Source organism: Hevea brasiliensis, chromosome 16 (assembly GCF_030052815.1).
Source record: "Hevea brasiliensis isolate MT/VB/25A 57/8 chromosome 16, ASM3005281v1, whole genome shotgun sequence".
NCBI lineage: Eukaryota > Viridiplantae > Streptophyta > Magnoliopsida > Malpighiales > Euphorbiaceae > Hevea > Hevea brasiliensis.
In genome coordinates, this window is record NC_079508.1 from 51,351,917 (window position 1) to 51,373,362 (window position 21,446).

A 21,446-nucleotide genomic window follows, 5' to 3' on the forward strand; every position below is an offset into this window, starting at 1 on the left:
TTAGTTTTATCATTTAATTTAGTGAATTATTAAGTTCGTTCATCAATTTTACCTTAATCAATCAATAAAGAAAGTCCAAAGTCTAAAATACATGTAAATTTTTCAAAGCATTATGCAAAATAAAGAAAATTATTTTTTAAAAAAATATTTAAAGAAAAAATTTTTTAAAATTAAAGAAAAATTGTTAGTGAAAGTTATTTTTTAAATTTCATAATTATTTTTAAACTTTTAACTATTTTTTTAACAATTGACTAACACAAAAGCAAATGGAATGATTGAATGGTTCACTTTAAAACTTAGAAATCAATTAGTTTAATTTTCAAAAAGTAAGGACCTATTAATAATTAGGACTTATTTATATTATTAATTCTTTTAAAATGGAATCCCATTTTCCATTTTTTTTATTTATCAATATATTAAAAGTTTTGAGTGAGAATTATAAAAAAGAAATAAGTATTAACCACAATGATTAATGGGATTTATTATTTAAAATTGATTATTATGATTTACATATATATGATGGAAGGATGCATCTTTTTAAGGATGGATATTTATAATTTAATCTTTTAATTTTATTTTATATTATATTTTAATTCTTAAATTTTAAAAAATTAATTATTTAATTTTTAAATTTTATATTATATTATATTTTAATTCTTAAATTTTAATCTATAGAATATTTTAATCTCTATAATTTTAATGTTTATAATAATTTTATTTGTTTATAGAAGGATTAATTTGTTTTATATATTTAAATCATATAGATTAAAATGTGATACAGTGTAAAATTAAAAAAGAAATAATTTTTTTAAAATAAGGATTAAAATATAATATAAAAAAAATTTAAAAATTAAATAATTAATTTTTAAAATTTAAAAATTAAAATATAATATATAGCAAAATACAGGACTCAATTGGAAATATCCCAACTGCATATTAGGTATCCACTCACTCAGAATCCCATAATGCTTGGGGCTGTTTTAAAAAGAGCAGAGAAATGGGGATTTACCAAAAAGCAAAAAGGTAGAAAATTTAGGATTAATTTGCATTAGATTCAGAAATTGCCATGGGCATGGCACCATCCATAAGTAAGAGAAACAGGGAGAGAGACGTTTCAAATTGAATACAAAAACAGCACAAACAGGAAGAGAGGGGCAAATCACATGGAAGAAGAGCTGCCTGCTCCGTTACGCCCTCCCTCACATTCTTATTATCATTAGGGGTTCCGTAATTTTAATTGTTTTCCTTTCTTTTTATTTATGGTTTCCTTCCTTCTCTCTCTCTCTGTAGACCCAGTTTGCTCTTGAGTTTCTTTATCTACTTGCTCGTTTTGAATTGGGTGCTTAAAAGGAAAGAGAGTGAAATTGAGGTGAATTACAGGGTTTTTTCATCTGTTCTTCCTTTTTTAGGTGATTTTAAGAGGGAAAAGAGAGAGAGAAACAGAGAATTGTAGATAGATGGAGGAGAGTGTTTTGTGTCAGTGGACCGTGTTCAGATCTCTGCTCGCAATTCTTCAGTGGTGGGGATTCAATGTTACTGTTATTATCATGAACAAGTGGATCTTCCAGGTCTGTTTTCTGCTTCTTTGATTGTTGAAAAAGCTCCATTTTCTGTCATTTATATCGACTTCGCATGATGGGTTCGGTTTATTTTTGTGCTGCTGTTGATTTTTTCAGATTTTGTTTGAGTATTAGCTTAATTTTGTTATAGTGATGAATTATCGATCTCGTTTGATGGGTATCCTGAATTATTCAGTAATTCTGATCTTGTAGTGCTCTTGTTTGGTGTGTACCTTAATTTGAATGTTCATTTTTCTGGTGTGCATCGATCCTTGAATCTGGAATTGTTTTCCATGCTTTGTTTATTCTGAATTTTCTGTTTTTAATTAATCCGATTTTGTTGATTTCTGGAGATATTTATTTCTTTCGCTTATATTTTTAGTTTGGACGTCTCAGCTATTTGTAGATTTAAGGATTCCAATTGCCATGTGCATATCAACTGAGCTAAATAATTTATAGAAGATGTAAATGGAATGGACATTAATGTTTGCCATACAGGCTTGACATTTTGGAATATTATAAGCAGACAAACTGCCAGATGTGGTGGTTGTAGTTGAGCTGGTCATCAGTTTGTCACACTCTTTATTTTAAATTATTTCGGCTCTCCAAAGCTTTTTGCATCTTTGGCAAGCGGCTTCCTCTTGCAGAAGAATTTTGCATCATTATATCCAGAATGACTAACAGCAAGGCTGTCATTTTCTTTGCTTCTTGTCATGATTGGCTGCAATCTTCCATTCTATTTAGGTAACTAAAAACAGATCTAGGAACATGCACAATGCTAAGAAACTTGGTTAATACTGGTACAAGGAAGATTATAACTTTTGCTGCCAATTTATATGAAATGAATTCATCTGGGTGGTACATGTTGATAAGAGGAGGAAAGAGTGGAATCCACTTATGTTCTTTTTCTTATTGGCTTTATTTTACCCTTTGGGGTATCTAGTGAGTTGGTGGGAGAGGAGCAAGTTGTGATATTAACACTGAAGGGAGATAAATATTTTAGATGGCTATATCCTAGATCCGAATTCCTTGTCTGTTTCCATTGCTTTTGTTTTTTTAATACATCGGGAAATTGCACATTGAAAATTTTGGGTACATTGACAATCTTGTCTTCTTTATATTTACTTGACATTCTGCTCTTCCAAATTGGTTATGGGATCTAATTTTGAAGGGCTTTTAAGGTAGATGTGGGTTTGGGTTGGCAGGATAATGGGTTGGCAGGATAATGGGTTTTAAAATGCTAACTGTTGAGTTGTAAAATGACATCAATCTTAGTTTTGTGTTGCTGGTTGCCTGGTTGTATCATACTTGATGTTTCATTGTCAATTATTATTTTATTTTATTTTATTTTATTTTTGTGAATCTGATTATTGCATTATTTGGTCTTTGGCTAATTTCATTTTCCTTCCTTGAAAAGAATCCAGTTAACCTATGATCAAGCAATTAATTTTTATTTTCTTAGTTAGAAAGTGACTGTTGACAAGGATATGGGTCACAGTTATCTTGGTCTACTGTTGTTGGAGGTGAAGAGTGGTTGTTAACTTGTTGGCTAGTTTGCCTGAAAGTTTGTTTATTCTTGAGAACTAGCTTGCTTGATATTTATGGGCATTATCTGAGTTCCATAAATTTGATATGGTTTCTTTCTACAGAAATTGGATTTCAAGTTTCCACTCTCAGTATCTTGTGTTCACTTCATATGCTCATCCATTGGAGCATATATTGTGATCAGGGTGCTGAAGCTCAAACCACTAATAGTGGTTGACCCTGAAGATCGCTGGCGAAGGATATTTCCTATGTCATTTGTATTCTGTATCAACATAGTTTTGGGGAATGTGAGCTTACGTTACATTCCAGTTTCATTTATGCAAACAATCAAGTCGTTTACTCCTGCAACCACAGGTCAGACTCAGAAATCATCAGATAAGCTATTACATTTATTTCCCGCTTCTTTCCACTGTATTCTTGTTGTCATATCAACCTCTATGGATTGGGACAGTTGTTTTGCAGTGGTTGGTTTGGAGAAAATACTTTGATTGGAGAATTTGGGCTTCTTTAGTACCTATCGTTGGAGGAATACTCCTCACTTCTGTCACTGAGCTTAGCTTTAACATGTTTGGATTTTGTGCTGCCTTATTTGGATGTTTGGCCACTTCAACAAAGACGATCCTTGCCGAATCTCTGCTGCATGGATACAAATTTGACAGGTAGTGTTGTCGTCATTGTTACAATATAATTTATCTTCTGTAATTAGTTCTTTGTATTAAAATCATTCAATGCTGCTCTGATGATGAATATATGAAATATAACCATACATAGTAAACTATCTGTAAATGCAATGGAATGACCCTAAATAGTATGTGTTGTGTTCGCTTATTGTTGAACTATTCAGAACCATTATGGAAACTTTTCTTTTTGTGGAGTTGCTTTGGAGTCGCAAATGAGAAGTCATGGAACTGGAAAATAGAATTGAAGTCTCTGAGACTTAATGGATTAGATTTGGGTGCTTCAAGAGCAAACTTAGGAAAACATTCTGGGATTTTTTTTGGACAATAAGGCTTATTGATGAAAAATGATAGGCCTCTTTTTTGTCTTTGTTAAAGCCAATCATATTAAGTCAATGGAGTAAAGATGAAATTTTTGAAAACTCTCATTTACTAGTGTATGAGTTTGTGCGTGTGCTGCTTTTTTTTTATTCTTTTTGTTTTCTTGGGTTGAGGGGGTGCTAGGACGAGCATGTTGAACTCTTCAACCAGATTTATTGCCACATGAATCAATCTGATTTCTTTTTCTTTTCATGACTTTTGTGGTTGTACATTTTAGCATTAACACAGTGTACTACATGGCGCCATTTGCAACCATGATCCTGGGAGTACCAGCAATGCTACTTGAAGGCAATGGGGTTTTAGATTGGTTTTATACTCACCAATCTGTCTGGTCTTCCGTTATCATCATTTTCAGCTCTGGAGTGCTGGCCTTCTTTCTTAACTTCTCCATCTTCTATGTGATTCATTCCACAACTGCAGTCACATTCAATGTTGCTGGAAACCTCAAGGTTAGATCAATTAAGAAAATTTGAATGTCTATGGTCAATTCTATCTTACATGAACATTTTCAAGATTTAAACGTACTGCATTAAATAGCTTTTAAATTTTTAATGTGGTCCTAAGAACGGGCCTTATGTACTTTTCATATCTTCTTTATTTGTATGTTTTGTTAAACATCAGCTCCTAGAGGTTACATGTATTAGTTTTCTGCAATATCTTTTGCTTTTGTACTAACAGTTTTGCTTTTCACACTGCTTCTGTTTTTTCTACTAAAACATGTTTTCTAAAGTAGAGCTGTATATTATAACGCACAAGCCAATTATGTTTATGACACAATAACCAATTATGTTATTGTCAGTACGTTTCATAGTTCTGTGTCGATTCTGTACAGGTTGCAGTTGCTGTCATGGTTTCATGGTTGATTTTCCGGAATCCAATTTCAGCTTTGAATGCTGTTGGATGTGGTATCACACTTGTGGGATGTACATTCTACGGGTATGTAAGGCACATGCTCTCCCAACAGCCACCACCACCAGGAACACCGAGAACACCCCGGACTCCGAGGAATCGGATGGAATTGCTTCCCCTTGTAAATGAGAAATTAGATGATAAAGTCTAATAACGAGATCTTGTATGAGGTTCTTAGCTGTTGGCATGGGGGAAATACAAATATAAAAGGGGGGAAATTGGAAAAACTTGACTTCACTTTGTTGTGTGCACATCCATCATAAATTTTTAATATATTATTGATTAGAAATAGAAATACCATTTGTCTCAATTTCAAATATTTCTCAATTATTTTCATAATTTTACAAGTCCTTGTAACCTGCGAGGCTTTCATGATTCAAGGTTGCACGCTTGTGACCTCAGCTCAGAAAAAGTTACACGTTATTGCAGCAGCTTCCGACTAAAAGATGCATGCTTCATAACCTATTTTTTTCTTTTTCCAAAATAATCTCTTCTTGTAAAAATTTTGCTAATTGATTACAATCAAGGTGTGAAGTTAGCCAAGATTTTGTATTGAGCTTCTCTAATCACATGTTGCGGTTCATTTTCACAACCCAAAAGAAAAGGCCAAAGAAATGTTATTGGGACCAGATAAACTAATGCAAGAATGCATTCACATTAACCATATTTATAATGCTTAGTTACAATCGGTTATGACACTCAGAGGAGAGAGCTTCTCATGATATTTCATTGGTACAAAGGACGATCTAGTTAGCACTTAGCAAGTTCACATTTTACAGAGAGTCAGATAATCTAACTTAAGTTATTTTTAACTAAGCCAAGAGCCAGAAGTTCTTCTTCCATCTGGTGCTGATAAGGTACCCACCCACACTTTTGCTTTGCTTGCTTACTCCAACAGTCAGGCAATCTACATTGTTGATACACTGCTCCACGAACTCCTCACTGCTGCTCGTTCCACATAGGCTGCAGAAAAACAAGAGGAAAAAAACTCACCATTATCAATATCAGAGCAGTGAGAGATCAAAAGGTTGATATGGGATGCATAGATTAGGAGTTTTGGGCCCACCAATTGATAAGGGGAGAGGGTTTTTTCTGGCCTACTACTAGGACAGAAACATCCAGCTTCTTCACTTGGTTCATCACTGTGGCCAGCCTTGGCCCTTGGACTACCAGTGCTTCTACTTCCACCTGAATAGTAAAACCATTAGATTCATCAAATGAAGTGACAAATCTTTGACATGTTTCTCAGATATAATGTTAACAACAGTAAACAGATATATAGAGACAAAAAAGTTGAAAGTATCTGAAAATCTCCCACCCCCACCATGCCTATCTGTATTTTGGAAACCAGAAGTGAAAAATGAAAAGACAAACTAATGAGGTGCTGAAAATTGTCCCCCTTCTCCCCCATTGCAGAACGGAAATGAATAAAAGTTCAAAGGTGAAAAAAGAAATACTTGAAAGAAAAAGGAAACTTGAACCAAGAATGACAGAAAATAACCTTACATATAAAAAGAAATGGTTAAAAAGGAAAAGTAAACTCAAACGAGTGAAAATTCCCTCTCACAGAAAGCCCTCGCAGGGAAAGAGGAAAAGTGAGGAAAACTAAGCAGGATCTAGCAAACAAAACTGCGAGAAAATACAGTGTCAGAGCCATGTGATCCATAATATATATTAAAAAAAGAAAAAAGAAAAATCAATGTAATGCAGAAGATGGATCAGGATCCATCTGTGGACTGTGGTAGCTCTCTGTTTCTTGATCTATAGAACCCAAGACTGACTAGAAATAGAAAGAGAAAATTAAAGAAAGCCGTAAACCTCAATAGAACATAATAAAGAAAGCATATATACCTGAGGTTTACAAGCCTTGCAAAGAGAGCCAAGAGAATTAGTAAGATAAGGAGAAAAAGAATCAGAGCCAGAAGCCCTTTCACTACCCTTGTGGACAGGAGGGATAATGTGAAGCAGAGTAAGCAAATCACCATTGTTAGCCGCATGAGTGAAAGCCCACATCATTGCATGCCTGGAGTGAGAATTGTGATCCACAACCACCATCACTCTCTTTTTCATACCCAACCCACCATTGTCACCATCATACATGTTAAGGCCCTCCATTTCCTTAATACTCGTCTCGCAACCCCAGTTAAAACCGCCTTCAGCAATGCTATGCATGTTGTTTTGGTTATTACAACCCGACCTCCTGGATGTTGATCTCCAAGCTTCTCTGCCACTTAGCTACCTCAAGAATGAGCCTGAGCTTGGCATTTTCTTTCACTAATGTGTCTTTATACAGAGAAAGCAGCCAGAGCAAGTAACAGTACAATAGGAAAAATGGACAAGAATAGAAATATATTATTGTACATCCACACACACACACACACATATATATATATATATATATATATATATATATATATATATATATATATATAGAGAGAGAGAGAGAGAGAGAGAGAGAGAGAGAGAGAGAGAGAGAGAGAGAGATGTACATAAAATAAAAATGTGAGAGAGACAGGTGAAGAGTGATAGGCATAGGGGCTGAGGGCTACCTCGTGGGATAGTGATAATGTGAAGCCATAATTTTCATCTCATGTGCAGGTTAAAGTCACGGGAATCCCTGGTTAAGTGTGGCATCATATCGAGGAGAGAGAAAGAGAGAGAGAACAATTTATAGTCATTTTATGAATTATGAGGATGAAAGAAAGGAGTCTTTGTACTACAATATGTCAAAATCTTATGTACAATTTAAAAACAAAAAAAAATCCTTCTTCAATATTTTATTCATCGTCTACAATATGTTTTCTTGGGTGTGCACAGCTCTATGTAAAATAAAATTGAATTGAATTTTTTGTTTTGAATTAAAAAATCAAAAACTCCTTGTTTTCGAGATTTTGAGGCCACAAATTTAAATTTTTAATTTAACTAAAATCAACTTGATAAGAAGTGATTTATCATCAAATTTAAGTTAAAATAATATTTAATCATTAATATTAATATAAAGAGAGTCGAAATCAGAATAAAATAAAATAAGCTCATCAAATTAACTACTTAGATTATTACGCCCCATTGTTAATTAAACTGAATTCAATAGTTGAAAAATTGATGTATTAATTTAGTTTGGGTTGTCGATTTGAGTCAAATGAGTGAACAGCACAGGTGAGGGACAGCACTAGCAACCATTACTTTTATTTTAGGTTGCTAATATTAGGACATGAATGGTAGTAACAAAGAGAGACTAATAAAATGCATTAATTAGCTGAACCATCAAATTGCAAATAGCATCAATGAATACAATTACTACAAAATTTCAAGAACGGCAATTTTTGAAGAAGGGAATTTTTTTTTTTATTGGATGAAATTACCAAAATAAAAAGGAAATGTCAGAAGGCCCTACTTCCAAATTATTGCACCCGCTTTACTCGCTGATTCCTCATTCCTACACTCTTCCTTGTAAATTACCCATATACCCATATTTCAACTAAAATTTGAAAAGGGTGAATGAATCGGTAAAGCATATATGTTATTTCTCAGTTGAGCTGTGTGTTGTGTCCTTTTGATGATTAGTATGCAACTGTTTTGGATTGTGAATGGTTGATTAGTTGATTTGAAAAGGCTTTCACGGGGCCAAAATCTACTGCAGCAAGGCATCCCCATGCAAATAAATTGAAAGAGTTCTAAGGAATTTGTGCATAACTTGTAAGAATGAAATCACAAGAGACTAAACAGAAGAATAGTATTTTGAAATTTGTTTTGTGTTGAATGATGAGATGTAATGGAAACAAATTAGCATTCAGCACCAGCTTTCTTTGCATCTCGTGAATAGTGGAATCATGTACTTTTTTTTACGTAATCTAATTCTTTTCTGCTATATTATATTTGGGCCAAATCTTTCCCAAATACACACTGTGTTCCCAAAAGTTCATTTTGATGAACGAAGAGCAAGAAGGATAGTAATTGTTTCTCTCTCTCTCTCTCTCTCTCTCTCTCTCTTGAAAAGATAGGAATTCATTAATAGTTAAGTAATATAGGGCTCAGGGCCAAACATTACAACAGATCAAGCCCACATCCACCGATAGAGAAATCAATACATTGAGGTTCACAACCAAGTAACCCAATACAAAATCAAGCCCAAAGTCCATAATTGAAAACCCCAGCCACCAAACCAAGACTTACAAAACAATGCTTTGCATCGTACGCTGTCTAGAGGATGAAAGGTTACGCTTTTACAGAAGATAGAAACACCACATGAACTCAAGAAAGCTCGGTGTGCCTTCTGACAACCATCCTTCCAAATAGTAAGAAGGCCCATGAGAACTCAGCACCATCAGTGACCTACAAGAAGAGATGGAAGGCAGGACTTGTAGACATATCAGTCTCTTATAGCTTTCGAGGGTCGGCGATCGTGGAAATCAGTTCATGCAACTATGTCGAAGCCCTCTCTTATGGAACTAACTCAGAAAGCATATCCACTTTCCCCAAGCTCAATTAAACAACAGACACAGCAGATCTTCAACACAAACCTTTTCCAAAAAAAACCTAGAGATCTACACACATAGCCAACAACCTATTTACAGCCCGTTTGAAAGTGGGAACGGAGAGCCCACTCATGAGGGTAGGGAATGAGCCATCCCTTAAGGTAAGTCACTGAACGAATGAAAAAAGGAAAAAAAAAAAAAAAAAATTCTCTAAACTTCCAAACGAGAGAGACGTTCTCTCTTTAGAACTAGAGACCATATGCTAGGATAGGGATTTAACCTTACCCATAATGGCTCTTCCTATGGTAGCGTTTTAGCCTCAAATGATAAAGGAATCTATAACCCAACCAATAGCTGTTTGAAAGTTGGCTACCTAGCTAGTGGTGAATTCTTTATGAAAAATCTCCTCTGGCCTGGTTTATTCTCTTGAAAAAAGACTTGCTTTTTCTATCCTTTTCTTTTTCAAAATTAAGAATATTCAACAACATTGTTTCGGATTTGTTTGCAGCGTAATTTCAATCGATATTTTTAAGATCACTAGAAATAGTCCATTTCGAGAAGCCAGAATTGTAACAAATTCATAAAATAGGCTACAAAAATAGAATATGAAAATCCATTATCCTTGGAGAGGCATCATTAGCATTTCCAACAACGTTCTTCTACACTAAATATTTTCCAATTACATGCCCCTTATTTAAATACCACCAAGCAATCACCATCAACTATACAATGACTCTAGGGGATGAAATCATGAATTCCAGATACCTACAACTATGATCTATGTTTTGCTTCAAGGTGCTTTAGTTTTGGCATCACAAAAATATTGGACCATGTCCAGCAACACAAATGAAAAGGACCCACTCTAGCTATCACTCCTGTCTGCAATACTCGCTAAGAAACTAGACCTCCAATTCCTACAAGCCTATGACTAAAATTTAAGTTAGCAAATATGTTACATTTTGTTTATTCTGTCAGTTTTCTTTCATGAGAAGATCATATCCTTCTATCTAATATTGGTGTCTAATGACTGGTATGAAATCTTCCCATACATATTAGATTGACCCAGCAATGAAATTTCTTCAGGAGACAGCATTAGTGAGCCAGTACTCAAGTAATTCCTAGCAGCTCGTCCCCTGCAAAAGAAATGTTGCTTCTCAATTAACTGGGAGAAATTTACCAAGTAAATCTACAAGGTTGCATGTTACAGTAATTCAAGCACTGCATGTAACATTGTACTTCACCAAGTACTTACCTCCGTCTTTTATTCTTGCCGTCACCTTCAGATAAACGAGAAGATTCTGATCTTGAAATGTGCCCCAGAGACGAAAGATATTCATAAAATGCATCACCTTTTATCGTCATATATGCTCGTGAAGGAACTACTGACTGGATTATATTGGTATAATGCAACTTCTGCTCACTGCAAGCATACAACCAAGAAAAAACTCAGAATGGTTATGTGAATTTAGATGTGCCATAAAAGTTTGGAAGGTCAAAGGCCAATTAGGAACTGCTTTTAAAACCGTTATTCAAAATTGCATCATTCTAGATGTTTTTTCCGAAGGCAGTTAGAAATGGCTTCTAATCTGTGAGTTTATGTGTCCAAATTGCATTTGATAAAAATATTTTAAATAGGCTTTTCTCAAAAACTACAGCAAATCCAAACAGAAAGACTGACGCTCCATTTAAAACCAAAACTTTTTTGCTTCAAAATATCACTTGGTAGGGGAACATTTATTAACCAATTGACAACAGCTAAGCATGAAACATTTTGGTTTCACATGCAGAAGGCATGATGGACGTAATTAATTCTTGAACCCCCATCTATAGACATAATAAGAAATACTTTATGATGCATATTTATACAAGTTGTTACTAACTTGCAGCCACAATGAGTTGCACAATCTATTATGCGAGTAATACCAGCAAAGTCTCCACCTCAGGAGAAAAGAAAAAGGAAAAAGAAATGAAAATTTATCGCATAGAAGTGGGAAAACTTTTAACATTCATCACATGGCAGTGTGTCTTGACCATTAAGTATTTCTAATCTAGAAGTGATCCACATTGACCATTTGCATGACTAGAAAAAAGAGGATAATCCTTGTACCTATTTGTCACCGGACCATTCTCTGGCAAGGCCATCTCCGCACCCAGCCCAACATTTAACGTCTTAGTATTAATATTTTGTCCAAGTGAACTACTGACTTTCATCTTGGTAGCGGTAGACAGCATCTCCCAGATCAAATCCCCACTACTTTTGTGGCCCATGTTTAACCCTGCAGCAACAATGTCTTTGGCATATAAGCAAAATCCATGCTGCAGAATTGTTGATGCCATCTGCAACTGCTCATTACACCAGCTGGATGCTTCTGATTCCTCAGAAAAAACCATTGGCAATCCAAAAGAATCCTGCAAAAATAGAATAATATGGACTAAAAATGTAGAAATGCATAAACAGTTAAATAGTAAAGTTAATATTTACCAGTGATTGGCACTTAGTATGCAATAGTTCAGCTTCTGAAATTAGATTGCTCATCCCACAAGCAAGTCTAATGATTCCAGGAGAATATTTGTGTTCTGCAGCTACTAAATGTCTCAGATCTGCATGACGATCACGAAGTTTTCTCCATGACTCTCGTACTGTATCAATTACAGCAGAGGACCTACCCTCCTCATGCTGCTTGAATTTCCTACTGAAATCTATACAGCTACACTCATCCATCAGCTGATGTTCCCTTGCGATGGATTCCATGAGATCATTTTGAGAATCTTCCACCTCCTCATGAGATGATACTGCAATCGCATCACAAGTACCTGATAACAAGTCAGAATCTTTATACAATTTGGGCATAGATTCATCAAAATTGTTAGCATCAACTGGCAATATGCTTTGTCTGAATTCGTTGCTCACTGAAGCTTCTTCTAAAACTTCTGCCTGGCCCACTTGGTCACAAGACAACCTACCAAAAAATATTTTTGTTCCATCATCAATTTCAGTTTCGGGAACATATGATGATTCTGGCACACATGACATATCAACTGATATGCACGTGTCTTTTACATTCAAGTGAACTGCTGTTTCAGAAAAAAGTTGCAGCTCAGTTGATGGGCTGAAGCCTTTTTGCATGCTTGGATGATGGGAAGCAAATTCGCCTTTTTCAAGGGAAAATTCGTTGATAATATCCTTGTCAGGACTTGTTGGCAATCTGTCATCTTCAGAATCAGAAGACATCACCACAAGTTTTCTCTTATGGCTTTTCTGAGAGAATGGAACTGTGCTGTTTGAGGAATCAAAAAAACCACATGCTGGATTGAAAGAAGCAATGAAGTCAATGCAATCATGATCAAAGCAATTCTTGCTTAGCATTACTTTCTTCTTGGCCTCAATACTGTCTATTTCATAAATATGCTTCTCCAAATTGTTCTGCACATCTTTATCATCAAATTTATCTTCAATGACTTCTGTGAAGATACCATTTTCTTCCATCATGCATAATGACATGGTGATCTCCTTCTCAACTACCTCAGACAGCTGAGAAGGAAAATCCCAGGGGATCATCTTTGGCAATATTTGATAGCCATCTTCAAGATCAAATGGCATTGGACTGAAAAGTCTCCTTACTTCATTACCTGTGCAGTAAAAGAAAATGATTTTGGAAAGCCTTTCTCTTGATCTGATACAAGACACAGTATTGAACAAGCTATTTATGCATGCAAATTGTATGCTTCAATTTATGGTTCCTTTGATTTGTACATTTCTGAGGAGGGACTCAAAAGGCACAAATCAAACTTCAGAATAAAAGAATGTATGTCACAAAATTTATTTTATACATAAGAAACGGTTAATTTTGGAAATTTACATAAACACATTCCAATCAGATGCTGCATCATGGGATGGAAATAGCTTCATTTCTCCATGGCTTCTACAATTTCCTTAGAAATTTAATCAGACTCCTTGAAATAAAGTTTCTGATTTAAATAACCTTACTCTGCTGGGAACAACTTGCTCCCATTTCCTGTTTCTCACCATATTCTGCATATTAGAAAGATAATCTTTTGACAATCAATGATTGGCTGAGTGAATTTGCCAACCAAGTGCATTCATAATTGTAGTCCTTATCAAGATTTGCAACTTCCCAACCAAATAAAATGATTGGCTTTTGCTCAAAATTATTTGCATGATTGTAAACTGGCTTGTAAAACTTTCAAGAGAAATGGATAATGCAGTTAGGTCTTTTTCCCCTTTAAACTTTATACAAGTTTTAGATGTCGCTGTTAAGAGAATAATTTACTGGACATCATAAGATCCGTGGATCCAACAACATCAACAGTATCTATAACAAGCACTTATAGCACATGGAAGGAGAGCAGGATTTAACCTTTTCTGAATTGTTCACCCTGACACCAGAACTGTAGATGCATAATGATTTTCCTCATATCTCTCTGACAAAATTCAATTAATTGCTCTACTAGATGAGGTTGAACATTAGCCTTCTCTGCAGAACAAACCTTGCAAACAATGAAAAAATTAATTTAAGGCAACACAACAACTATTAATGAAAAAGCAAAATGAACTGGAAGCCCATACCATGTACAGATGCTGAAAAAGCTCCTTCTCTAATGGCCTTTTAAAACACAATTCTAGCCTATCCAAATTGTCAGGAAGAACAGGTTTGTCACCTGGTAGTTAGCACAATGACAGTTAGCAACGAGAATAAGATATGCCAGAGCATACAAAATGTCAAGTGACAGTGAAACAATTTAACCAGTAAACCCTCTTACTATTTGTAGTCAGTATCACAGGCCACTTTACTTTGCCAGAAATTTGTTGTATTGCACTGATAAAACCACGATCTTCAGAAAAGATAACATCCACGTCCTCAAACAGAATCAAGGGTTTAAGTTGACCTTGACCACAGGCAACTGAACTGTCCTTGTAAACAACCTTCTCAAATGTTTCAGTAGCTTCATGAGAAATATCCTCATCTGCTATGGATATCACTTCAATCACTTCGCTGTCAATCTCTTGCACCATTTTACCATTGGGATGGGCTGCAGGGGGCTTTATAATGTCCATGATCTGAAATTCTAAAGTACTCTCCTGTGACCTGGAAGAAATGCTCCATATATCTTAGATGAATATATTCTAAATGCTTGTTTAGTTTATAAGTTTTACAGGTTACATAACCATGAGCAAGAAAACAAAAGATGAAATTCCATACATTGCTGCTGAAAAAGAATATAAATTAACAAACCATTGAAGGAGTTGTGAGTCCAAAGTGGATTGCGAATCTAACACACCAAATCTTTCCTTCACAGCAGCTCCATTTCGACACTCCGAGGTATTGACCTGGGTAGGACAAAATGGTGATACATTTAGTTTTTTGTTAGCCATCACGACAGCATTATGCCCTATAACTCTAAAACAAAAAGATAAGTGCATAAACATAACAGTTAAAAATTATCTGGGTGAAATTTACTGGGAACCAACTAAGTAGCAACCAGAAAACACAAATGATGTACTAGAAAACTGTAAAATATAGTTGATCAACTTATAAATTTAAGTAGCACCTCCAGAACTCTGAACCCTTGTTCCTTAGCGCAAGCATAGATAGCTGCAGACTTCCCACTCTGTAGTAAGAGAGAAATGCATTTTGACTGCTATTATCAACCAGATATTGCAGAACTAAAAATAAACACCACTTATGTAAAACTATAACAGTATGATAAATAACAATAGCAATGGATCTTGATGTGAACTCAGACAAAAAGGGACAGCAAACACATAATGCAGTAAATAAGGATAGTTATTGGTACCCCGACTAGTCCAGTAATTAAGAGAACATTCTTAAAGCTGGCCTCCTCACTAATGTTTTCAGAATCAGAATCATTTTGGGAACATTTATAATCAGGATCGTGCATATAACATTCATCAGCAACAGAGGATGCTTTGCTGGTTTCATGACTTCTTTGATGCCAAGTGCAAAGCCATTCATTCAAAAATTTCACTGAATCATCATTACCACATATCTGCAGGAAAATTTTGGGACATAGTATCACAGGAAGGAAAAGATCATGTCAGAGACAAATGATATTTATGACAATCATCTGACCTCCATGGCCTTTTTGGGCTGGTACTTATTTGTCCACAATCTGTTATCAGGCTGATTGGCACAACCAAGGTGAGATGACATCCTACAACGCACCCATATTTTTTATTTAGATGTATTAGCTATATAAAACACCAATGGTTGTAGCAAAAGACACACAGATAGGCTGCGATAAAATAAGCAGCAAGAGATTGTGCATGAAAGAAAAAATCTATGCAACAAGCTCGGCACTGCTTTGTTATAAGATTATTTAACAGAATAAGGCTACCATATTCTACTTAAACCTGAGGCACTGCTGGAGAACCATTTCTCTTTTTAAAACCTATGTTCTCATACTGATAAAGCCTAAGTGAATGCAATATAAGGTAATAAGCGTGGGAGTCAAAATCAAACCTTGAAAAGTTCTAGCATACGAATTTTGATTTACAGCAAACAAGCACCGTTTCATCAATTATGATGAAGTGATACAAGGATTATATTACAAAAGCAGTATGCATGTCGATTATGACCCAACATACCATAAGCATCAGTTATGTAGTAAAAAATTCACACACAAAACATTCATGTGAAATGACTAGGAGCATAAGAACATTTATGGTTGCCAATGAAGTTCAACACAAAACAAAACCCCACCTTTCTTGCTGAATTTTGCTTTGCTGGTCAGCATCTGATTTTCTTACACAACCAGAAAGCAGACCAACTTCATCAACCTGATAGTCCTGCCAAAGGCATTTATAATCTCAAAAATCGCAACGTGCAATGTGGTGTTTCACAATAACAATCCAAATAATAGTATAATTTCTTAAAAAATTAAAAAAAGAAACAGTGAAAGTGGAAGTGGCAAGGAAAAAGAACCAAATCATTAGGTCTAAGCGTTGTATACATACTGTTTCAGCATCCTTAATGAGCTGATAGCATTCCACCTGTGGCCCAGATGACATGGCTGTTGCTGATGCTTCATACAAAAGTTCTTGCTGAGGAAGACATTCAACCAACGGTGTATTATCTTGAAAAGGCAAAACAATGGGATGCAAAACACTTGGAAACTCATCAAAGGATAATGACTTGACAGTGCATTCAAAAATTGATGAGAACGAGCTTTCTGGAGTAAAACTGCTATTGGCAAATAATTTCTCACAAAATTTCCAATCTCTCCAATCAAGAGGCTCAGCATCATCCTACATGGCAGGAGTTAATTTCACCATATGTGAGTTAAAAGTGAATATAAATCAGTAACGTCGAACATTACTGATTTGGGAGTGACTTTATATTGATCTCTCACCAATGCAGAGGCAGAGCTACAATCATTGTTGGGAACACTTTAACATTTTAAAATTGAAATGATGATGCATACCTGATCTCTTTCAAATACATGAATGGGACCAATTGAAATGCTTCTAGGTTTTCTTTCTATAGCTGTCTTGTGACCTATCTTACCCACGTTCTGAGACAAGAAAAAAGGGTGCATTTGTTTTCCACCAAACACTCTTGAATTTTCCTGATAAAAATATTAAAATAAAGATGAATGATGCTACAGAACAAATCTTATTAAATGTAACAAATCTTATTAAATGTTATGGAAACAAATTAACTTAAAGTCTTAATGACTTGCAACCGAAATTCCAAAAGCATTGAATGCCTCAATATGGAAGAGTGAGAAGGGAAAAGGGAAGCTCTAAAATGAGGTGGAGGGAAGTAATATCAAAAGATTTATAATTTTTGGATATTGATGCGGAATTGGATTAAAACATAGTTGAATGGTGAAAAATGATCCATATAACCGATAGCAAATAGTTTGGGACTAAGACTTAATTGCTGTTGTTGAAATTCCACAAGCAGGCCAGGTAGATTTTTTTTTTTTGGTACAATTAACTCAGACCTTGAGACCTAATACCTCTAAAAATGAATGAAGTACCACTAAGCTAAAGCTCATTGACAAATATATAAGTGGTACATGCATGACAAATGTTCAGGAAAGAAGAATTAAAACTAACAACAATTCAAATATGCAAGTAGCAGATTCTTTACAAAAGCAAATTCGCTAACCTCAGCCATCATTTTTGCCTCTAACCTAAGATTAGGGATTTGTAGCAATGCATCCCTGTTCTCTATCAAATGATCAGCATTTTTCCCATTACTTGTCCCATTCTTTTTAGGTGTGGCATTCTTTCTACCCACGCTATTTATAGATGAACCCTTTGGCTTTTTAGATGTAGTATCCTTTTCAGGCGTTGCTTCTGCAGATGATACCTTCTTTGCCTGTTCCATAAATCAGATAAACAAAGCACCCAATGTCAAAGATTTTATTTTTTTTCCCCCACAGAGAGAGGAAACCCTAGCAAGGTATGCTAAAAACTGAGATAGAGACCAGTTCTCTTATTTGCTAAATTTAGCATAAAACAAGCTCAAAAAATAAACGAGAGTCGGCTTCCCTGCATCGCCAATTGTGTAATACACCATGCATTAAAATAAAAAAAAATTGAGCCAAACTAATTAAGATAACTTTTTTCTACTAATTTTACCTAGTTTCCCAGAACTTTAAAACTTCTCAGTTTACAATAGAATAAAAAAAAAAATGCTCTATTTCACTACAGCATGCCACTAGCATTGCAATTATTCCCGCACTAGTCAATCAAACATCCACAATTTGAGTATCATCTGCAAAATAGCCAAAGTAATTTTACCCTTCTAGAAACTTTAGGAGTTTTAGTTTGGGGAGATTCTTTCCGCTTTCGCGTTCTTTTCTTCTTGCCTTGACTCCCACAGCACTGCTCGTCATCACCGTCCTTAACCTCACCATTGCATTCTTTATCGTCCTTTTGATCATCTTTGGATTCGATTACTGGAGATTTATGGGGAAACAGCGTGGACTGCACCAGCCGGCGGCTAATTCTACTGCTCCCCCGCTGCTGAATCTCTTCGGCGGCAGCAGCTAACGTCGTTGGCCCTTCTCCGTCGGGTGATTTATCCATGGAATTATGTTAATTTAGTAAAACAGGTATTGGGAATTATGGTCCTAAAGAATTGGGGATTTTTTGAGTGAGAAAGGTAGGGTGCAAAGGGAACGTGGCCAGTAGAGAGAGAGAGAGAGAGAGTACCGGGGGGAAGGGAATTTTTTTCCCGCCTTTAAGCGGATCGTTTAGATGCGGTTTAAGCATGGATAATGGATTTTCTTATTTTTCAATCAATTTGAATAATATGTTATTTATGCAAAATATAATTATTTTTTTTCTGTAATTTTTTTTTATCTCTATCTATAATATAGAATTCTAATAAATTAATTATAAATTATTTTTTATAACCAATTGTTAAATGTAGAATTCTAATTAAATAAGTATTCTTATTGTATGTAAACCTTAATTATGAAAGTAATATTACAATGTGGATTCTTCGGTATTTCACATCGATTATGAATAGCATATATAGACGGTTTATATAAGTTAATATATTTTAGTAAAATTACTATGATTTTATGAAAGGGTATGTCATGTCCTCGAACAGCCTATGTGTATGTTTATACATTTTGGTAAAAAAGACCAAAGAGCTCGAGGGGGTGAGGTCGGTGTGTGCGTTGGCTTAACCCCTCACACATGAGTTGCTTACATGTGGTCCGCCGTGTGGAGGGTTAGTCTTTCGGAATCCCACATCGATTATGAACAACGTATTATATAAGTTAACATATCTTGATAAAATTACCATCTTTTTTATCCAGAAATTTGTCCTGTCCCTGAATCATCTGTGTGTATATGCCTTTGAGTTAAAAAAATATTAAAATGTGATATATAATATTTCTATTTAATTTGTTATTAACCTATGAGTTTTAGAGTCCAACGTTATAATAAAATCTTGATGATTTTAAAATTTTTATTTATGTGCTTTAATACTAAAATATTAAAATTCTAATGCTAAAAATTTGTAATTAAGGTAAAAGTTTTTAAAATAAAATAAAATTCTTAATAAAAAAATATTATGCAGAAGATTTTCATATTTATAAATTCTAAAAAAGAAATTAATAAATTAAATTATTTAAAATAATGTAACATTTATTCAATAATAATAATATGAATCCTTCGATTGATTTTGGTTCGAACGGTTTTGAATCATAACTAATATGAGCTAAAACTATTTTGAATTAGAATCGTTTCGAATTGAAACAAGTTTGAAGTTGTGAAAATTGACTAAACCGATGATTTCGGCCTGAAACCAACCTATGACCAAGTCTATCAGTGATTACAAAGCAAACTTGACACGTACGTTGGATTATACAAAAAGGGTTTATTATGAATGGCCTTAGAGGCTAAACAATGAGCGGGCTTATTACAACTCCTTTTAACATATTGAAAAACTACTTCACATATGACTTCCATCAATCAGAAAACATCGCTAATGATTCCTTGTGTTTCTAAAGGAATTGTTAAGACTAGGGGTGTGCAGTTTTCGGTTTAAACCGAAAAATCGAATCGAACTGATTAATTCGGTTCAATCGGTTCAGTTTTAAAATTTAATCGGTTCGGTTCGGTTTATAATTTTGATAATTTCGGATTAATCGGTTCGGTTTGGTTATTTTCATAAAAAAATAAAAAAAAACCTAACCGAACCGAAATTATTAATATATATAGGAAATAAAAAAATCGAACCAAATTGAATCAAACCGAATCAAACCGAAGCGAAATCAAAGAAAACCGAACCGAACCTTAAGATTTTTGAGTTTTGATTTCTAATTTTTTTTTGTTTTTATGTTTTTATTACTTAGATTTAATGTTAAAAATATGAAATTTTATAAATTTCGGTTTGATCAGTTTAAAACCAAACCGAACCGATATTTATCGGTTCGATTCGATTAGATTTTTAAAATTTTTTATTTTCGATTTTCTATTTTATCGGTTCGGTTCGGTTCGAAACCGAACCGACCGTTTGCTCACCCCTAGTTAAGACATTGTTAATGCAAAGATTGTCTAAGAATCTTCTTCAATTATTATTTTACGAAAGTCTTTGCATTTAACTATTTGAGAAACTTCTCTGCAAGCCAAATTTCTAGAGCCAAATGGTATTTGAGAGTGAGATAATGCTTGTAACTCCATTCAAGAGGATGACTTCTGGAATCACGAGCTACTGCTGTTATTACTCTAGTCATTTTGTGTCTATTGACTGCAGTATCAAAATTAATTTTAATGGTACCCCTCAAGGGAGGAGATAATTAAAGAACCCTTACAAGCGGTTGTGATCAGTCTAGCTGGGGAATATGGAAAAACAAGACTCTTTTTTCAAAGATATTAGGGAATTGTGGGAGATGATGTATGTTCAGCAATCTTTGATTTCTTTGAAAATGGCAGAATACTTAGGAGCATTAATCACACAAAAATCACTTTAGTCTCCAAAGTGAAACAAGTGCAGTCAATGAAGTTACGGCCTGTAAGGCTTTGTATGATTATGTACAAAATTATATCTAAAATTTTAACCTTCATATTGCAGTCTTTGATAGATGATATTATTAAAGACAAGCAAGAGCATTCACTAAGGGGTGATTAATTTCTGATAATATTTTGATTAATCATGAGATTATGCATCGTCTCAACATGAGGAAGAAGGGAATCCAATTTTGGCATGCCTTAAAGCTTGACATTAGCAAAGTTTACGAGTGTGTATAATGGAATTATCTCTTTCACATTATGCGAGTGTTTAGCTTTCATGATAGATGGATTGGTTGGATTATGGAGTGTATTATGACTGTCTCTTATTTAGTAAAAATTGATAGACATAGAACATAGAGGACTATTCCTTCAAGAGGAT

The 21,446-nt window shown here is 34.6% G+C and overlaps 3 protein-coding genes across 4 annotated transcripts; 1 reads left to right on the forward strand and 2 right to left on the reverse strand.

Moving 5' to 3' along the window:
- Positions 1-952: 952 nt before the first annotated feature.
- On the forward strand, positions 953-5,381 carry LOC110643823 (UDP-galactose transporter 1). Of its 2 annotated transcripts, XM_021796325.2 has the most exons (6): positions 960-1,222; positions 1,410-1,568; positions 3,209-3,458; positions 3,556-3,763; positions 4,380-4,611; positions 4,995-5,381. In XM_021796325.2, the coding sequence occupies exons 2-6, from the start codon at positions 1,458-1,460 to the stop codon at positions 5,220-5,222; spliced, it is 1,029 nt and encodes a 342-aa protein (XP_021652017.1). In that variant the 5' UTR covers positions 960-1,222; positions 1,410-1,457; the 3' UTR covers positions 5,223-5,381. The 2 variants fall into 2 exon arrangements, with proteins under 2 accessions (XP_057993752.1, XP_021652017.1); XM_058137769.1 differs by having other exon boundaries at positions 953-1,568.
- A 321-nt stretch (positions 5,382-5,702) lies between these two features.
- LOC110643804 (uncharacterized) lies at positions 5,703-7,422 on the reverse strand. The gene is made up of 3 exons (XM_021796300.2): positions 6,923-7,422; positions 6,138-6,259; positions 5,703-6,034 (listed from the first exon to the last, which is right to left on the reverse strand). The coding sequence occupies exons 1-3, from the start codon at positions 7,241-7,243 to the stop codon at positions 5,884-5,886; spliced, it is 594 nt and encodes a 197-aa protein (XP_021651992.2). The 5' UTR covers positions 7,244-7,422; the 3' UTR covers positions 5,703-5,883.
- A 2,715-nt stretch (positions 7,423-10,137) lies between these two features.
- LOC110643819 (uncharacterized) lies at positions 10,138-18,801 on the reverse strand. The gene is made up of 16 exons (XM_021796318.2): positions 18,341-18,801; positions 17,703-17,915; positions 17,011-17,154; positions 16,544-16,834; positions 16,290-16,375; positions 15,660-15,741; positions 15,364-15,576; positions 15,118-15,177; positions 14,802-14,896; positions 14,329-14,654; positions 14,135-14,226; positions 13,926-14,055; positions 12,029-13,176; positions 11,654-11,955; positions 10,799-10,966; positions 10,138-10,679 (listed from the first exon to the last, which is right to left on the reverse strand). Exons 1-16 carry the CDS (start codon positions 18,626-18,628, stop codon positions 10,550-10,552), a joined length of 3,768 nt encoding a protein of 1,255 aa, XP_021652010.2. The 5' UTR covers positions 18,629-18,801; the 3' UTR covers positions 10,138-10,549.
- Positions 18,802-21,446: the final 2,645 nt, after the last annotated feature.